This window comes from Catharus ustulatus, chromosome 5, assembly GCF_009819885.2.
Source record: "Catharus ustulatus isolate bCatUst1 chromosome 5, bCatUst1.pri.v2, whole genome shotgun sequence".
Taxonomy (NCBI): Eukaryota; Metazoa; Chordata; class Aves; order Passeriformes; family Turdidae; genus Catharus; species Catharus ustulatus.
In genome coordinates, this window is record NC_046225.1 from 23,906,058 (window position 1) to 23,925,295 (window position 19,238).

General features: G+C 44.1%; 2 protein-coding genes across 3 annotated transcripts in view; both read left to right on the forward strand.

Annotated features, from left to right (window-relative positions):
• The window catches only part of GSTCD (glutathione S-transferase C-terminal domain containing), a 55,430-nt gene extending 53,653 nt beyond the window's left edge, over window positions 1-1,777 (forward strand). For both annotated transcript variants that reach the window (XM_033059851.1, XM_033059852.2), the window contains one exon: window positions 1,103-1,777. In XM_033059851.1, coding sequence (XP_032915742.1) covers window positions 1,103-1,239 — 137 coding nt within the window. In that variant the 3' untranslated portion in view covers window positions 1,240-1,777. The remainder of the gene's footprint in view (window positions 1-1,102) is intronic.
• An 8,889-nt stretch (window positions 1,778-10,666) lies between these two features.
• Window positions 10,667-18,553, forward strand: LOC116996878. The gene is made up of 12 exons (XM_033060903.1): window positions 10,667-11,344; window positions 11,819-11,960; window positions 12,697-12,779; window positions 13,618-13,721; window positions 14,071-14,136; window positions 14,551-14,605; window positions 15,018-15,121; window positions 15,433-15,484; window positions 16,182-16,191; window positions 17,370-17,517; window positions 18,004-18,058; window positions 18,348-18,553. The coding sequence occupies exons 1-12, from the start codon at window positions 11,336-11,338 to the stop codon at window positions 18,495-18,497; spliced, it is 978 nt and encodes a 325-aa protein (XP_032916794.1). The 5' UTR covers window positions 10,667-11,335; the 3' UTR covers window positions 18,498-18,553.
• Window positions 18,554-19,238: the final 685 nt, after the last annotated feature.

The following is a 19,238-nucleotide window of genomic DNA, read 5'->3' on the forward strand; positions in this document are numbered from 1 at the left end:
ATGCATTAAATTGTGATTTCGGCTGCTCTGAAATACAAGGATACTGCAGGGTGTGTTGGTGTAACCTGCCCAAACTTCTACAGGCACCTCACCAGGGTGCATAATAGGGCTGGTAATGATACAGATACAAATACTCTTTATATATGCAGGGAAGAGAGGTACGCTCTTCCAGAGGGTAGTTTGGAATGCCAGACTCAATTACAAAGGTAAGCAGGATGTGCTTCTGTCTCTTCATCTCAGAGCCCAAATACATTTAACTATAAAATTCTGTCAGGAACAAGGGAAGGATCACTGTGTTTGAGACAGGATTGTGCCCTGTTGACTTGAGATTCTAATTATTAGTGATAAAACATTTCAAAGTAACATTATATTTTTCTTGCAATAGAGTTTCAAGCTGCTGAAAATATAATCTGGCAAGTCAATTTGGTATTTCAGGACATAATCATCAATTATAATGAGTAAATGAATAAAGACAAGTGGTCTCAATATCTTGTCATGGCTGTATCATAATGAAAAACTTCTAAGCAGAAAAAAACCCTCTGTCCTTCCTGTTTTTTTTCTGCAGATAAATCTGAAATAACCTTATTTCGCATTACCAATTTTGTATGTTTACTTAGAAGTAGTTACAGTAGTATGTCTCAAATCAATTACACTGGATCAATTTTTGGTTCTTTGTCTATTGTTTATGTTCAATAACCAGAGATTTTCAGATTTTAGGTGAAAGTACAGGAGGAAAACAGTTGTGGTTATAAAGGTTATCGGCAATTCAGGGAGCTAAGGGAGCTATGCATTCTTCTTCTTCTTCCCACTTACATTGAAGCATATTTTTTTTCTGTAAGTTTTGAGAATACTTTTAAATAGTTGTGCCTTTCTCCATATATGAAGACTTAATAATCTCCTCAAGTCTTTACTAAATGAGGGTTACAGGTCACAGATGTGATTTGGACCGTAAACCAGATTAAGATGTTTTTTTGAAGTAGATTTGTAACTTATTTTTTAGATGGCTTACTGATGTGTTTTCCTAGCATTGAATATTTACGTGCATGTTTTGATAATGTTTCTACATTTTGAGTTTCTGTGCTCTCCCTTGCTTTCATTTTAGGAAAGCAGTGTATGGGACTTGTGGATCTGGATCGGGCATGGGCTGCAGAAGAACATAACTACTCTGTCCAAGTTATATCTATGGAGCCAGAGAGTTGTTCGCCAAAGAACAATATGTTTGTGGGCATCCCTACTTAGTGTGTGAAATTTGCCTTCAATTTGAAGCTGAACATAAATCTTCAGTGAATAATGACGTCCAGCAGATAGAGGCAGTGCTGGGAACCAGACATCCCACATCTTGAACACATTGCCTTCGGAAAGGGAAGCAGCCCCCAAAAAAGCAAACTGCATGCAGAGCATCACAAATCTACTTGTACTGTGTCATTAAGCAACTTTTGGTTCTCATACTGAGAAGTTTCTGGATCTAATGACTGTGCATGGATTTATATCCATCTGTAAAAGTTTAGAAAAAAAACTGGCTTTATTGAAGGAAAGGTGATTTCCTTTTCAGTAAAGCTGAGTCTTGGCTGCTTAGAAATTGCATTCGTGGTCAAAACAGCATTTGTGTTCGTAAGTGGAGCAGTTATCAACCAGCAGTGCTGATCACCAGAGGAACAGAGAAGATGAAATTTATTGTGTTACTGAAGATGGCTGTGCAACAGGTGGTGGCCTGACTTTGCTAAAGAATTCCATACTACTGTAGGAAGATTATTTTTAATAAAAATACATCAGAATACCTTGGGTCTCAATCTGCTTATTAAAAATGTATTCTAACTTGCCAATAATTAAAAAAAAATACTTCAAAATTACCTTTAAATATTATGCAAGGATTCTGTAACCAGGCATTTGATATTGGGTTTAAAGAAATCAAACTCCACATTATCTATTGACCAGAAAGTGGGAGCTACACATGATGTTAGTGAATGGACACTTCACTGTTGTATTGGTAATAGAAGTGTGTTGATTCCGATTCCCATTCAAAAGAAACTTGCTGTCAGAAGAAATATTTAAGAACAGTTCATGTGTCTACATACATCATCTTCATTGATTATATATTCAGTTGAAAATTTGACCAAAGTTTCAGTGTGGAACCATTTGCAAAGATAATCGCAGTTACGCTGCTCTAAAATGAAAATAAACGTTCTCTTGTGCTCTGTTTTCCCCGTAATTTTAAATCACCTGTTGACACAAATACAGTGGAAGATAGCTCCTAATGAGATTTTTACTGCATGTTTAGGGGTATACACATCTGTGAATTCTGCCATGTTTCAGTTTAAATAATCTGTTGAAAACTCTGAACATAGCTTCAGGACATGGTAAACCAAATTATAAATGATAGGTATTGAAGCAAAAAAAATATTTTAAAAAAATTATTATTCATGAAATTTAAATATCTAAAAGATAAATACAGCAATTTCACGATTACAAGCCGCACTGATTATAAGCCGCATTTCTGGGGTGTCGACAACGTTTAGTTTTTCCTCTATGTACAAGCCACGTACAAACCGGATTGTAAGCTGCATTTTCATTCGCAGCGAGGATCTGTGTGCAACTTTCACAAAGTTGCCAATCAGTAACAGAATTGTGGGAACGCGTTGTTTACTGGCTTGGGGCTGTGCAGGCTCGGCCCGGCCCCCCTCGCCGTTGCCGTGGATCTGCCCCGGCCCAGCTCAGCTCCCCCTCCTCCACCGGCAAACGGCCCTGGCCCACCATGACTCCCGCCTCTCCCGCTGCGGAGCTGCCCCGGCCTGGCTCGGCCCCGCCACCACGGAGCTGCCCTGGACCGGTACGGCTTCCCCCTCCCCTGCCGCAGAGCTGCCCCGGCCCGGCTCAGCCCTGCTGCCACAGAGCTGTCCCGGCCCGGCCTGGCACGGCTCCCCCCTCCCCTGCCGGCCCCGACCCTGCTCCCCCGCAGCTGCCGGGGGCAGCCCTGGCCCTGCTCAATGCCGCGCAGGCTCAGCTCGGCTCGGGGCTACTGCGTGCTCACATTTCCGGTTGGCAAATTTCTGAACTTTTTTTTCATATATTAGCCACTCCGGAATACAAGCCGCACTTCTGGGTACAGAGCAAAACTTTAGTCAAAATGGTGCGGCTTATAATCGTGAAATTACTGCACTTGGGGATTTTTTTAATGTGAACACATGGAACACTACCCACTTATTTAAAAAGCACAAAAGTAAGTAGGAGTGAATTCCTGCCTTTAGCCTGAGTTCTTCCACAGATAATGGTGGAATACTTTTTCTACAACTATTTGTGGTTAAAGGAGTAACTGGAGTTTTGAAGAATGTACGGCAAATACAGAATACATGGTGATACCTGTTGTCTCCAGAGTTTTCTGCAATACTTGCTCAAAGGGAATTCAGTTTCTAAATTAGTGGTATGTCAATCTGAACATTAGTCATGTTAAATTACTTTCCTGGCATGAGCAAATGTCTCTTTATGACCTTTTTGTGCTGAAGGAAGAACTCGTCAAGGTGAGGACCTGTTGGAAACTGTGGTACTATTTACAGCAAGGATTTTCACACTGCTCTGCTCCAGGCAGTGGGTAGCAATATGAATGGTTTAATTATGGTGGTATTGAACATTTGGCATTGTCTGATACAATACAATAATACAGAGCTTTCAGTAGAGCGAAATTCTGTGCTCTTACATGCTTCACATTTTCTACAGTATCTGTATCAATAGTCTGTGATAGTTTTTAGATCTACCTGAAATGAATGAATACATTTGGGATGTGCAAAAGGGAGCATGTGTGCTACTGACTAAAGATAAAAATGGGGTTTCTTTAACAGGCAAAACCAGGATTTCTTAAAAAGAGAGGTGGAAAAGCAACCTTATTTGGACAAACGTCCAAGAGGTTATTAGGTGTTTCAGATGGTCAAAACAAACAGGTAAAGGCACACAAGAATCCAAATACCAATCTCTGTTTCATGTATTGGTTTCTATTTTATTAAAGTACTGTTTTCATGTTAATGACAGTTTCCCACATGTGTTGCTTACTTCTGACTTAAAATTATTTTGTATCTGCAACCCCACAGAGAAATAGGCTTCATAGGAAGAAAAGGTTTATAAAAGCAAGGGAGGAAGCCTGCAAAAGTAGTGCTGTGTTTATATACATAACGATATCCCATTTTTTCTTGGATGAGCCAAACTATACAAAGTGACTTTATGACAAATTTTTTTCCTTCCCAAAATTTGGAATATTTTAATTGCATCTCACTATATTCATCATCTTGATGATTTACAGGATTAGTGAGACTACATTCCATTTCTGATACTGGTGTGAGCTTGTTGCTATTGGCATCAATGGGCTCTGATTTCTTCTCAGGAGAGCAGAGTCTTTCTCATGTCCAAGGATGGAGTTATGTTACTATGAATAGTAAAGCCTGAACTATAGATCAGATGAGCTGATGCTTATTAAAAACTGAAGAGAAGCAGATGAAAAAAAGTATAAAAATCAAGATTTGTAGCAAGAGACAGTACCTAATTCACCACAGATTAAATGACTAAACTGTTGCATGTACAGTAATTTCACGATTATAAGCCACACCATTTTGACTAAAGTTTTGGTCCATACCCAGAAGTGCGGCTTGTACTCCAGAACAGCCAATATATGAATGATTTTCAGAAATTTTCCAACCCAGAAGTGAGAGCCCGGAACAGCCCCGAGCTGAGCCGGAACCCACGCGGCCTTGGCAATGGGGTGGTGCTGCCGATCTGAGCCCGTGATAGTTCTCTGTATTTTTTTCAGTGTTTTCAGTCTTGTGTGGCTGCCCGGCTCCCTGCTTGCCCGCGCGGCTGAGCAGCTCCCTGCCCAGCTGAGCGGCTCTCCACCCGCCCGCCTGCCCGAGTGGCTGAGCAGCTGAGCTGCTCTCTGCCCACCCGAGCGGCTCCCCACCCGCCTGAGCGGCTGAGCGGCTCTCTACCCGCCCACCCGTGCAGCTGAGCGGCTGAGCAGCTCTCTACCTGCCCGAGCGGCTCTCTGCCCAAGCGGCTCCCCGCCCTCCTGAGCGGCTGAGTGGCTCTCTGCCCACCCGAGCGGCTCCCTGCCCGCCCAAGTGGCTCCCCGCCCGCCCGAACAGCTGAGCAGCTGAGCGACTGTTTAAAGGCAACGCGGATCCATGCTTTCAAAATGACCACACTATTGTTCGTATCTTTTTCCGCTCGTAAATAAAACTTGCAGTCTACGCTGGCGCAGATATTGTCTGTATCTTTTTTCACTTGGAAATAATGTTTCCAAGGTCAGCACCTGCCAGTCAACCCCGCGATCCTGCGATTCTGTTATTAATTGGCAACTTTGTGAACATTCACTGCAAACGAAAATGCGGCTTATAATCAGGTACAGCTTATATATTGACGAAGACCTAAACGTTGCCGACACCCGGACGTGAACTCAATTATACTAATTTTTAGGTATGTTACTGTGCCATATGTTTCTATGTACATGAACAGTATGGAATTAATAGAGGCTAAAATTGCCTAAACAAGGTTAGACAGTGTCGTCCTGGTGAGTGAACAACTGTTGTTCTAGCAGCTACATATGAAAGGAACTATCTTGATGTCCAAGTTGCATATCTAAATACTATTGTGTTTTTAGTTTGTCTGGCCCATTAGGATCAGCTATAGGTTGAACAAAATGCTGTCCTAGCATAGTCATAATTTTCCGTTATCTTGACAGTCTTCTTTTATGTTTCCCTTGTAGCCTGTAATGCTGGAAAAAGTAAACTTGTAACAGGAAACAGATGACCAAGCCGAAGGTTTTTGTGTGTTAAAAGTTAGTCGTCTGTGTGGAGATGTATCCTTAATTTTCGTCTTTCATTTTTGTCTTTATTGTGTTAATTATCTCCTTATTCAACCATATTTCATGAGGTCTTAGTATTTAGGCAGGGGTAGTAATAAACAAGGGACATTCCTAGTAGGTTCATTGTACCCCCTAATTTTTATGTGGATTGTTCTTAAAAAAAAAAAAAAAAAGGTAAAATGTTGCTATTATTCTGATAAAGCTATCTTTTGATTTTTACTATTAATGAAAATTACATGAGTGGTCAAAATTATTCAAAGATAATCCTTAGACAAACACACATAAAATGATTTACTTAAAGGGTGACATAAATTTTAGACAGATGTTTTCTGTTTCTCATTATTGCTAGACTTTTAACTACTTGGTGGATGTAATGACAGTTAAGAGAAATGTCTTTTTAAATAGCTGTATTACTAGGTGACGTGCAATGCCAGGTATTCTCATTGAAAAAAGCATTTTAAAAAACCATTGATGGTCAAGTAAGTTTGATCTTAAGCAACTTGTAATGAAATGGCACTCAGCTGAATTTGTAATAGGTTTAAACAGATTTTAGTAGGGGTCAACACCATCAGCTGAGGCAATTTACTTTAAAAATTTTGGTATAAGTTTAGTAATTAACCCTTTCAATGTATATGTGTATATATACATATAATTTTTAGAAAGTATTGATCTAGGAAAGCATTGATTAGCAAAAAGCAACTGAAGAGTTAAGCATCGATTTCGGTCTTGGTACATAGTTTTCAGGAGAAGGAAAAGCACATTTTCCTTTAAGCATAATTAAGTACAGTAGTTTCACGAATACAAGCCGCACGGATTATAAGCCGCACCCCCGGTGCCTCGACAATGTTGCTGTCTTTGTTAATAGATAAGCCGCACCCCGAATATTAGCCGCACTTTCGTTCGTCGCGAGAATCCGTGCGCAGCTTTCACAAATTGGCCAATTAGTAAGAGGATCGCGGCATAGCGGGCTTTACTGGCTCGGGGCGGGGCCAGGCAGGCTCGGCCCGCTCATGGTTGCCGACGGGGCCGGGTGGCCCAGCTCAGCGCCACGGCTCGGCGGGGCTGGCCGGGTGGTGCTGCCGCCGCCGCCGGGCTCGCTGGCCCCCCTCTCCCGTCAGCACCGCCCCGCTGCCGCGTTCGCTCGCCCGGCTGGCAGGGCTGCCGCCGCCGGGCTCACCGCCCGCCCCGCTGCCGCTTTCGCTCGCCCCGCTGCCGCTTTCGCTCGCCCTGCGCCGCGCCTCGCGAGCGCCGCGCCCGCCCCGCGGCGCTTTCGCGGCTCGCGGCGGCGCTTTCGCGGCTCGCGGTTCGCGGCTTGCGGCGGCGCTTTCGCGAGCGCCGCTTTCGCTCGCCCCGCTGGCAGGGCTGCCGCCGCCGCCACCAGGCTCGCCGGCCGCCCCCTCCCGTCTGCACCGCCGCCGCGTTTCCTCGCCCTGGCCGGCACTGCAGGCCCCTGCACCGCCGGGCTCCCCCACGCTGCTGGCCCCGATTATGCTGGGCTTCCCCCGCTGCCAGGCAGCCCCACCCGCCGGCCTTCCTGCTTCTGCCATGCTCCCCTGCGCTGCTAGCCCCAGTTCTCCCGGGCTCCCCCGCCCTGCTGGCTCAGGCTCTGCCGCCCGCCCCCGACACTGCTGGCCCCGCCTCTGCCAGGCTTTCCCACCTCTGCCGGGGCCGGCCGGGCTCCAGCTTGGCTTGGGGCTGCCGCGGGCTCTCACTTCCGTGTTGGCAGCTTTTAGAATTTTGTTAATAGATTAGCCGCCCCGGAATATTAGCCGCACTTCCGGGTTTCCACCAAAATTTTGGTCAAATTGGTGCGGCTTGTATTCGTGAAATTACTGTACTACTTTCAGTGCTTTTGCCTTGGACTATTTGCCTGTCATAACAAATTCCACTTGTACAATCTCAGTCTAAGTTCCTGGAGTTTTATTACCATTTTTAAACAAAATTGAAATGTAGATCTTATACATTTATCTGTCTATATGTCTAGTGTTACTTACATGCCTCTAATAAAATGAAGAACACCTTTGAACTTTCCATGCTCAGACCTGCACTTAAACTGCCTGGCTATCAAGGTTTCAGTTCAGTAGCTTGTGCTTAGCAAGTTTCAGATTACTACAATTATCATTAAAAGAAATTTGATTTTCTAAGTCATTAATAAATTAAGATTCTATACAAGGAGTAAAACTGAAAGCAGCCTAATTTTCTTTGCTTGTAGCTTTTATTTAATCAGAAATTACATGAGTGAAGAAGTACCCTTCTCTGCAGTCTTCTCAAAGTTAACTTAAGAAAATACTTGAATTTTTAAAATAGATAAGTGTGCTAAGGATAGTTTTATAATAAATGGCTTTGGTCAATTAAAACAATAAAAGGAGAGGACACATTATCTCAGTATTAGCTTCTAAAAAGATGATAAGCCATTACAATTTCCACCATTTTCTGTCTCACTTGCAGGATTTCCAGACTGAAGTGTGTTTTCCTGGGCATGAAACCTAGAGAGCCTTGGATGGCTGCTGTCCCTGTCCCCAACACAGGCATGTGCCATGCCTTGGCAATATGAAGCTCTTTCAGTCTTGTTTTTCCCCCTTCGTAATATGGGAATAATGACACTCATTTTCTCTTAGAAAACAAAGGCTCTAAGTATTCATGTGCTATATTGGAAAGAGTTCTCTGAAAGCCGTGAGATTATTTGATCCATAATTGTTAGTGTTTCTTCCCAACCTTGAATACCTGAAATTCTTGCTGAAGTGATTTTAGCCCTTAGCTTTTCCTTATTTTGCTTTATTAGGTGTGCTGTCTATACTGTACACTAATTCCTGCTGCTTCCAACATACAGGGGCAAAATAACGAATTTTTTATGTCAGATACAGCTATGGAAAATAGAAATATGTGCTTAATGACTGAGGCTCAACTAAAGTTAGTGCACTGTCTTTGCACTGCTGCTGAATCCTAATGACAGTGTTCCAACACTGGCACAGTAAAACAGTGTGTTCGGTGTTCTCATTTAATGGATGGGGAAAGAATCTGGAATATTTTTAATAAAACATTTCTGGACCAAGATTTCACGGTATTTCTGCAATCCACAGCAAGACCTGGAAAGCTACAGCTTTTCAGACAAGTTTGTTTCCAAGTGCAAAACAAAGATCTTTCTCTCCTGACCCACACCTTTACCAGCTGCAATATTATCAGATCACCTGCTGCAGTTCAGGAAAATAGGGACACACACTTTAATATTGTTCTCCCAGAGGATGCAGAGGAACATGAACTCACACCTGCTTGCCCAAGGGATGCAGAAACCTCACTGACCTTTTCAGTGTCAGGATTCCTCCTATTTATCTTTGGATTTAATTTAAGACCTGTGTGGCGGTAGAAAATGGAATGTGTGTACACAGTACCACCACAGCTGACCCAGCCCTGTTGTGTTGAAAAGGACAGTTTTAAAAAAAGCCATGTGGAGAAAGGCAGGGATTTGTTTTACAGATAGCACAGGAATGACTTCTGTGAAAGTTCTTCCAAGGAGTAATGGTGCACACCCCACCGAGGGGCCAACCCCCAAAGAGCTCATTCCGTCACTGATCTATAGGCATAGGAGAATGAGAGTTTTTTAAGTTTTGAAAGCCCATACTGGAGAGATGGCATATTTGCATTGTTCATTTCTCATATTCAGTGCTTTGAGACTCATACTAGGTGCTTAATTATTCATATATTAAATATATACTTGCAATTGCTTTAGCCTCTTAGCACTTTTATTTAATTCATTAATCTCCTTTGGGATTTTTCAAAAACTAGAAAAAGTCATCTCCACCCATTCTTCAACAATCAACCCCAAAGAATGAATTGTAATAACAGAAATTTTTGTAAGAAATGAGCCTTCTTGTGTAGATGATGAGCTGAACACAGCCTTGTGTGCTCTCCAGAGCACTGGGTCCATTCCCACCTTTCTCCCCACACCACAGAGCACCCAATGGGACCAGGGGCTGAGGAGCATCCCTGCATCTGGCATGGCTGAGATGGGTTCCCAGCTGCTGTCAGGAGACCCAACCCATCCCTCTGAATACAGGTCTTGTGGCAGAGGAGCTAGAAGGAAACCTGAATGTTAATTCTGCTTTTTTTGGTGGAGGACGAGTGGAACACCTGACAATGTCAAGACTTGAGAGACTTGAAAGAAGGATCTGAATTGTTAAGACTTCCAACAGCTTGGAAAAAACCCAACAAACTTTGATTATGTTTTAATTGCTGTTCACTACAGTTAAAGTTAAGGCACTCGTGTAAGAGTTAAAACAGCAACAGACTAAGAAACGTGGGGCAGGAGGGTTAAGGAAGGATGTAAATTTGATTTTGATTTGGGGAGGTGTGTTTTGGTGGGGTTTCTTTGGGCACAGAAGCTGCAGCGATGCTCAGATTGCTGAGGCTGAGGGCAGCAGGAGGTGCAGGCCTGCCCTGCGCTGCCCCTGAGGCCCCACTGCAGAGCCGTGTCCAGCTGTGCCCAGCACAGGCGGGATGTGCCTGTGGAGCAGGGCTGCAGGAACCCTGGGGATGTGTGGAGGCCTGGAGCAGCCGTCCTCTGCAGCCAAACTGGGAGAGCCGGGGCTGTCCAGCCTGGAGAGGAGCAGGGTCCGGGGAGGCCTCAGTGCGGCCTTGAGAGCCCAAAGGGGGCAGGGAGCCATGGGGGCAGGGGCAGGGCTGGGACTGGAACAGGGGAGATTCCATCGCATGTTTGGATGGACTGTGAGGGTGCTGAGACATGGCCACAGGCTGCCCAGAGAAGCAATGGATGCCCTGTCCCTGGAATGTTCCAGGCCAGGCTGGACAGGGCCCTGAGCACCCTGATCAAGTGGTTGGCAGCAGAACCAGGTGATACTTAAGGTGCCTCCATGGCCTTCTGGAACTCCATGGGTGGGCAAAAGAGTCACTGATTACCTGGGCACGGAATGTTGTAACCGGTTGCCAGGGGCATGGAATGTTGGAACTGGTTACCAGGGGCACATCTGCTCCCAAGGGTCTGTTGACACAGCGTCCCTTGAGCCAGTTGACGGATTCTCTGCTGCGCAGCAGGCACAGAGAATCTGTCTTCTCCATCCCAGGTGGGAATAGAGAGAGATTTGGTGCCATTTGCGAGCCAAACTCTGGACTGACCGTACTGGTGAGTACAGGCAAGTCTTGAAAGAGCATCTGCTGCTGAGGGGCTGGGCTGGGCTGCAGGAATGGCTGCAGGTGGGCTCAAGTACCAGAGTCACAGACTTCCCATCCAGCTTTGGGCAGCAACTGAAGCTCAGGAATGGGAGTGTCGAGGTATGGGATTGTTCAAGGAAACTGGCATTCCAAATAGATAATCTCCCCTCTACTTTTCTGATAGGTTTGGAAGAGCTGCTTTCTCTAACTGCAAAAAATCTGCAGTGGGCTACAGAAAGGAATCTAAGGGATTGATCACATCTCTGGCATTCCTTAATTGGTGTTCGTCCTACTTACTTTGCTGGTGCTTTTTGATCATAGAACACCATGAGCTCAGTAAGTACTTTGCTACTCAATGTAAATCAGATTCTTGAAACATTTTCCAGGGAACTTCTAGAAAGGATTTTGAGAGTTTGTAGCAAATGCATAGGAACAGAAACCCTTGAAAACTTCATGTAACTTCATCTTCTGCAATACTGAAGGTTTTAAATCTCTCTGGGTGTTAGCAGTAGTTCAGAAACGCTTAACAGTGTGAGCAGCAACCTGATAGAATTGGGGACGGGTCTTCTAATTTTCAAGCCACTGGAACAGGCTCTTTCCTGGTGAGGCAGTTTGTGGGAGATGAGGGGTGATGCCTTTTCTCTGAGGTGATGTGCTCAAGCGGGAATGGCTCTAGCACTGTTTGATGCATATTTCTGCATCTGCAGGAGTGTTTTCTGTACCTTTGTGTGCTGTCAGAGGTGTTTCAAAAATGAAGGGCTGTGTTAATATCACTGCCACAGAAAGTGCTAAGGCTTTGTTGTCTCACAGCATCAGCGAAAGCGCCCTGGAGGAGCAGCTGATTCCCGGCCAGCTTGGAAACGGAGCAGGCTGCAGCCCTCCAGCAAAGGTGGAACGTCGCAGACAGAGCTGGTAGACTTTGAGCAAAGTGGTTCACCTGCTTTGGAGCCTGGTAAGAGCAGGACGTGTTCTGGAGGGTGAGGACCCACTGGCCATGTGCTTTTGCCAGTTTCTAGGCCCTGTACTTTGGAGGAAGGGAAACCTTGGGGTTGAGGAAGCACCTGGAAAGGCATCCCTAAACAGCAAGCCTTCTGACAACTGTTTTGGTTTGTTACTGACTTCACTACATTGGCTGCTAGTGACTGATAATCTCTGTAGCACATGTCCTCAAGTGCTGCTCAAAAACTGAATATGTGTTCTGATGAGCTGGAAGTCACTTCAGATGCCACAGGAAAGGTCAAAAGCTGAGTTTGGGGTCTCTCAAGCTGGACAAAGATAAGGAAAAGTTTGTCCTTAGCTGTGGCCCATCCTTCAGGGGAACGTATACAGCATGGTAGTGTAAAATTAGGATCCCCTATATTGTTGGTTGTTTTTTTCTCCTGTGTGCTAAACATTCTCCTATGTTAGATGATTCACCTGTTGGTGTGAACCTCCCATAAGCTGTTGTCATCCAACAGAACTTGTGAGGAACTCAGCTGCTCTTCCTCTAGTGTCTCCCCTTCAGAGGAGAGGGCTGGCAGTGCTCCCTGTGGACTGTTGCAGGCAAAGCTTAGGTGAAATTTTGGACATGTTCCTGAAAAAAGACAGCCAGGGCAGAGAGTGAATTCAACCTCAACCTGTTCCACAGTGGCAGCCCACTTCATTCCTCTGCAATCTGTGGTCCTGATTCTAACCTTCTCTTTTTTCAGCTGCTAGACAACTCATAGACCTCATCAGTGAATCTTCTGTGCCTGAGGTCACCATTATTATCAGTGATGATGAGTCTCCTATGGTAAGTAGGACGGGCACATTCCTCTCCATCTCGCATTCTAATAAGTTTTCTTGCCTTTCTTTTGGTATCTTACGGAGTACCTAGACCTCAAAGGTAGAAAGATGGCTCTGATTTACTTCTTTAGTCACATTTCCCAGTCAAACCAAAACACATTCATGAACACACGTGCATGCCTGACAATGGCTTAAAAGGAATGGGTGAACAACCTAAAAGATGTTGTTGCTGCATTGATTTAAAGGGGAGCACAGGAAGTCTTTGGATTCTCAAGTAAGAAATGTTTCATCTGCATCATCGCTTTAAGGTACCCCTGTCGCTTAGGTGTAAAATGCACCTACAGCTGACTGGATTACACACTAATTCTGTTTCTTATTCCACAAAATCGTTAAAAGGCCGCATTTGGAACTTTTTTCATTTTTCCCCTACTATTTTGAAGGAATATGCTTTGATCCAACCCACAGTGCAGTGTATCTGCTCAAGTTTGGGATGCCACTGCTGCTGTGCAAAGCCTAAATGCAGCAAACACAACAGATGACTTACATCCTGACAGGGTTCTTCCTGAACCTTTGCAAAGCAAAGACCTCAAACTTTACAACAGAATTTGCATGACCCAGCTCCACTTGCTCCAAACACAAGAGCAGGTTTGATTATAGGTTTATTGTCTTTTAAGTAACTGTGCATATAATAAATAGTGTTCAGTCTATCACAGGAGAACTTGGCAGTTGGAGAAACAGGGAAAGAAACAGCTCAAGCCCAAATTCATTTAGGGAGCTGAAATAGGGGAGCAGGAAGTGCAGTGTTCAGGTGGTTCCTCAGTGCCTCCATCTCTACCCCATTTCAGGACAGGGAGCAGAGCCAGCAGCAGCCACATCTTTCCAGAGCATCAGAGAAGTCAGCTGAGCCACAGGAGAGGGCAGATGAAGAGGAACCACGAGAAGATGATGGGTATGCGAGAGAGAAAGTGTCCATCAGAAGTCTGCTTTCAGATAGGTGACCAAAAGGGGTTTTCGCCAAGCTTCTGGGTTCTGCTTAACTCTGTGCAAATACTTCAGTCCTGCAATATAGTGGTCTTTCTGGAAGAGAAGTAAGTAAAAGAATGTAAAAAAAACCATAGAAAAATCCAGGTGAAACCTTTCATTTCTTTTCATGAAATCATGGTTGAATATTTATTCCAGTTGGCTTTATCTATGCTCAAATGCTTGCAGTACATAGCAGCTCGGGGAACAATTGCGGTGCTGGGCTGGGATGTTGCTAAATCAGAATAAGTGTTACATTGTTACCCACTTGGTTCCAGAGAGGCTGAGGATTCTGCTGCGCTGTGGGCAAGTGAAAACGAAGAGGAAGCAAGAGATGACAATAGGTATGCGACAGATAAAGTGTCGCTCCAAAGTGTAATTTCTTATACATGGTAGACACAGTAGGTTTTTTTTCCGTAAACTGTTTGATTCTGCTTGATTCTGTGTGATGGAGTCTGATTTAAATCATAGTGATCTGTCTGGAATGGAACAAATGAGGAAAAAAAACCCAGCTAAGTCCAGGAAAAACTTTTCTTCTCCTTTCAGGGAGTCTTAGTGAATGTTTCTTATATTATCGATTGGGATACACTGAAATATTGCAGTACATAACAGCCCTTGCTCTGACTGTGTTTCTTGGCTGGGATGTTGCCACATCAGAATAAAGGGCTGTTTCAGTATCTGCAATTTTTATGTTTTGAGAACCCTCTGTGCACTGTGAAATTGACAGCTGCATGTTCTTCTGGTTCTTCTCCCTCTAGTGCCCGGACAGAAAATGTCCTTAGTCCTCTGCATTGCGAGGATGACAACCCAGAGGTGAGGATCCACAGCCCTTGCTGGGAAGCTCCAACTTGCACGTCCCTCCAAGTCCTTTCCTGGTGGTGTCACCTGGTGGAGAACCCCTTGCCAGGATGGAACTGGCAGATCTGTGTGTTCCTTGCAGTTCCAGCACTGAGTGACACACTGCACATACTCCTAGTGCTGTTTGCCTGGTGCCAGTAGAGTGGCTAACTGTAATTCTTTGCTCCAAATTCCTGTTTGGTTTCTGTTGTTCAGCAGCTGTCCATCTAACACCAAGTGTTTAGACTAATCATTGGGCCTTTTTGGGGAGAAAGAGGGAAAGAAAATACTCCAGGGCAAATCCACTTAGGGAACTGATACAGGAGAGCAGCTGGTTCGGGATTATTCACACAGCTCCTAATATGTCTCCATTTTGAACGCATTGCAGGACTTGGAAGACAGCCAGCCATACCCACTTGGTTCCAGAGCAGCAGAGAAGGCAGATGAAGTACCTGCCAATGAGAATGGAGAGGAGCCACAAGATATTGAATTGTATGTGACTGATAAATTGTCTCTTCAAAGTCTCATTTCTGACACATGGTAGAAACAGGGTGCTGCCAAGCTTTATGGCTTTTCTTCTTTGTTCATGAAATTTTAATTGAATGTATCTTTTGTTAACAATTGAGAGACAGCAAAGAGCCTGAGGTATACAGAAGTAATTGAAATGATTGTGCTCTTGGGCAGGGATGTTGCTAAATCAGAATAAGAGATGATACATTTTCTGTCATTTTTGTATCACTAACCTCTCGTGCATGCTGAAATTAATGGCTGTGTCTTCTTTCTGCATCTCTTCTCTATAACAGAAGGCCCTCTGGAAGTCTCCTCTGCGTAATTTGCAAGAGTTGCTACACACAGGTAAAGATCCAGATGTTGTTGTCCTTTGAGATTTCTGGGAGGGGCGAGTATGGGACAGAAGAGGAGCTGCACAACTCAGTTTTTTTAAGTGAGTGCCACGAGCAGCTGGCTGGAAGCACAGCCCTTACTGGGAAGCTCCAACCTGTGCATCCTTCCAGGTCCTTTCTTGGTGGTATCTGTAGAGGGAAAAGCCATTGCCAGGGTGGCACTGGCAGATCTGTATGTTTCTTGTAGATCTAGCATTGTCTGATATAATTCTTTATTCCCAATTCCTGTTGTGATTTCCTTTCCTCAGCAGTTGTTCATCTGACATGAAGTGTTAAGGGTATCATCGCAGAATTTGCCAGTTTGGGGGAGAAAGAATGAAAGAAACAGCTCTAGGCCAAACTGAAATGGGGGTCAGAAATGGGGAGGAGGGGGGAGGGTGTTCAGGGGCTTCCTAAGCTGCCTCTGTTTCTACCTTGTGGAAGTAGTGGGAGAAGAATCAGCGACATCCACTTATTTGTTTTCAGGGCAGCAGCTCCTTGTGCTACTGCTTTGAATGTTCTTACCCAAATTTAGAGGGGGATCCCCTACTCTTCCTCCCCTGCTCTGCTTCAACTGCTCTCTGAGCTAAGGTTTCCATGCAGCACCAGGGGAGCTCACCTAATCTAACTGTATGTTCTTTTCTCTCCCTTCCCATCTGCATCAATGGAAGCTTCATGAAGGTGAGTTGATGTTTTACAGTTGGTAAGGGAGTTCTATAGAAAATGTAATTGTTATTACAGTTGTTCTCTTCCATGAAACCCAAGCAGCAGTGATTGAAAGTGCTTTTAGCAATAGGCAAAGGACAGGTCTAAAGCCTCTGGCCAGCGTCTTAGACAACAGATCCAACGTGTGTGTGATGGCCTCTATCTGTCACAGCAGAAAATCCCTGCAATAAAAGCTGTAGCTGCATATTCATGCAGAAGGAACTGTAATGTGGTGACTCTTTCTACAGTTTTTATTGATTGGTGACTATTGTCACATGGACAATAAGCAACTAGAGTTGCAGAGGTCCTTGCTGCCTGTGGTTTCTGAGAGTTAAAACGCAAACAGGATTTCTTGATACTTTGGCTGTTACAGATCAGGCCATTAAAAATTGATCTCCCTTAAACTTGGTCAATATGTTGTCCACAAATATTGGATTTGTTAAAGGTGTGCAGAACGTCAATCATTCTACACTTCTAAGAGACACTGATTGTTTATTTGAGTGTTGCACCTGTCTGAGTGCTCAGTGGTATTTCACAAATGAGACACACCCACTATCAAAACTTAAATTATTTATAAATTTTAGCAAACAAAGGAATTACTGTTAATTGGTTACAAGTGGCTTGGTTATCTTCTTAGTGAGTATTATAACTCTTTTGGTTAACAGTAGTCTCACTTCTCACTGTAATTATTCCACTCAGTACATTGCTGAGTCTCTCTCTTCTTTTGGGCTGGGGAGTTTCTTGAGTTGCTGCTCCATGAATTGCAGTTTGCAATCTGCCCCTGCAGGAATTACTTTTGACCAGTCAGAGCTGATTTCAGGAGAGATTTGGGTTTCTTACTTTCTTCCTTATCTTGGGAGTTGTGTCAGATGTCCTTTTGGCCCCTCAACTCTGCATTCTTTGTGTCCACTCTCTGTGGGCATCCTTCTCCCTGAGCTTTGTTAACCTTCCCCCTGGGTCTGAGCTCCTTGAAGCATGTCAAACCCCAAACCTTAACAAGGCAATTCTATCTGCATAAAATCTCCCTTCAAGTTGATTTGGCTTGAAAATATTCAAAGATCAAATATATCAATACAAAGAGCATCCTTTCTTAAGAATTCTTCTCCATGTTCTACATCTTGTATCACATAGAGATTATGAAAATTTAATTACAGTTTATGAGCGGCGAAGGACAAATGCCACCCTGGACAGATGCCAGCAGGTGGACGGCTCTGGTAACGGAACAGGAGCTAATTATGCACCTGTGGCTGACTCAGGCCCTGCAGAACAGGGAGCAGCAGAGGAGGGAACTGCACGTTCACAGTAAGTATGGCTCATGGCCTACCAAACACAGAATTTTGTGCCTTCTTTTCTGTGTATGACTAAGCTAGACAGCTATGCCTGGTTACTCTACTGAATTCCCTCCTTCTCCCATGGTGCATGATGATCAAATGATACCATTTGCATTTTTAGAAAAAAAGGCAACCCAGGGCAGATGTACAACTTTACATACACCCTTATAGATGGGTGTGGCAAAGACTGGGGATTACTTGCTTCAAATCCCACAACTGGGTGACTGATTACACCTTTCCTCTAGTGAAACCAAGACAGTCTTTTCGTCTGGGTAGGAAAATACCAAAACCTCATTAAATGCAGAAAATGGAGTCAAAGACAGCAGGATTCTTCAAAGGAAATGTGTCATGGATTGTCAGTGCAGTTGTGTGATTATGTCAGATTTTATGTATCAATAACCATTGAAACATGGGGATAATAACAACTGCATGTTCTTTCTTATTCTGTTCCCTCTAGTGCACAGCAAGGAGTTGTTATTCGGTGTCCAATTTGCATGGATTTTTACTCAGAGGTAAGGATCCTGTTGTCATCCTTTCTGCATTGTGGGAGGAGGAGGAAGCCAGAGGTGGGGGACTGCACAAATCAGTTGGCTGGTGTGGGACGCAGTGGGCAGCTGGCTGGAAGAACAACCCTTGCTGTGAAGCTCCACAAGTCGCCTCTTGGTGAAGTGACTCCAGCAGATCTGTGGATTTCTTGTTATTTTGATTTCAGATGCACTAAAGCCCTATTTGTCTGGTGCCAATGGAGCAGCAAACTCCAATTCTTTCTCCCAACACATGTTGTGGTTTTCTTTCTTCCAGATTGTGCAAAGTGGACGACTGATTGTGGCAACCATGTGTGGCCACCTCTTCTGCAGCGGGTGCCTCCCTGTTGCCTTGGAGACTGTCGGTGTGTGCCCAACCTGCCGAATGGAACTTACTCCAGATCTGTATTTTCCCATCTATATATGAGTGTGTCTGCTCCTCAGGACAGACTCAGATGGATCTTGGAGAATAGGTGAAGCAGAGACTTGTTTTTTGATGTATATAGTTCTTCCTGTACATAGGTTCATTTTTGCAGAATTCAATTAGAAATAAACTTTGGATTTCTTTACATATAGTCTGTCTGCTCCTCTGTTCTGCACTCTGCTGACAGACAGAGATGTTGTTTTACAGGTGGAAATAAGGCTCTTCATTTGATCAATAAGAGACTCGTTCTTTTCATCACACTGTATGCACTGATTTATGGGAAATGTGCTAAAGCCATGAGTTTTGCATTTCTTGTGGCCAGGAAAAAGGAACATGCTCTTCTTGGGTGTGATGGATTCTATTTCTCAGGCCACACTCTGCTGGATGCTTTGGTGAAAATGTCACGATTTCATTGCTCAGAAGATGGAAAGAGAAGCGTCCAACGTCCATCATAAAAGAGAAACATCCAAAGAAAGCAACTTCCTTTGAGAATAACTGGGACATGAACAAACTGCTGCATTTAATGTTGTAAGGTTTCATTAGAATTAGAATCTGCAGGCTTTTGAAGAATTTTTTTTTTGGATGTGCGAACTTGGTTACTGACTTTGAGTTATTAGCAGTACAACTGTGTTGTAGCTCCAGTTGCTTCAATTCCAGCAATATTATCCTAAGGTACAGAGAGGAGAAATGCAATTGTCCAGAGCCATAATAATTGCAGATAAGAGAGGGAAGAAAATTACTTCA

Excerpts from the sequence above, each read along its gene's own strand:
- LOC116996878 (XM_033060903.1), top strand. Across the intron at positions 12,780-13,617 it reads GTGATGATGAGTCTCCTATG|GACAGGGAGCAGAGCCAGCA; the intron begins GTAAGTAGGACG and ends ACCCCATTTCAG. Across the intron at positions 18,059-18,347 it reads GCATGGATTTTTACTCAGAG|ATTGTGCAAAGTGGACGACT; the intron begins GTAAGGATCCTG and ends TCTTTCTTCCAG.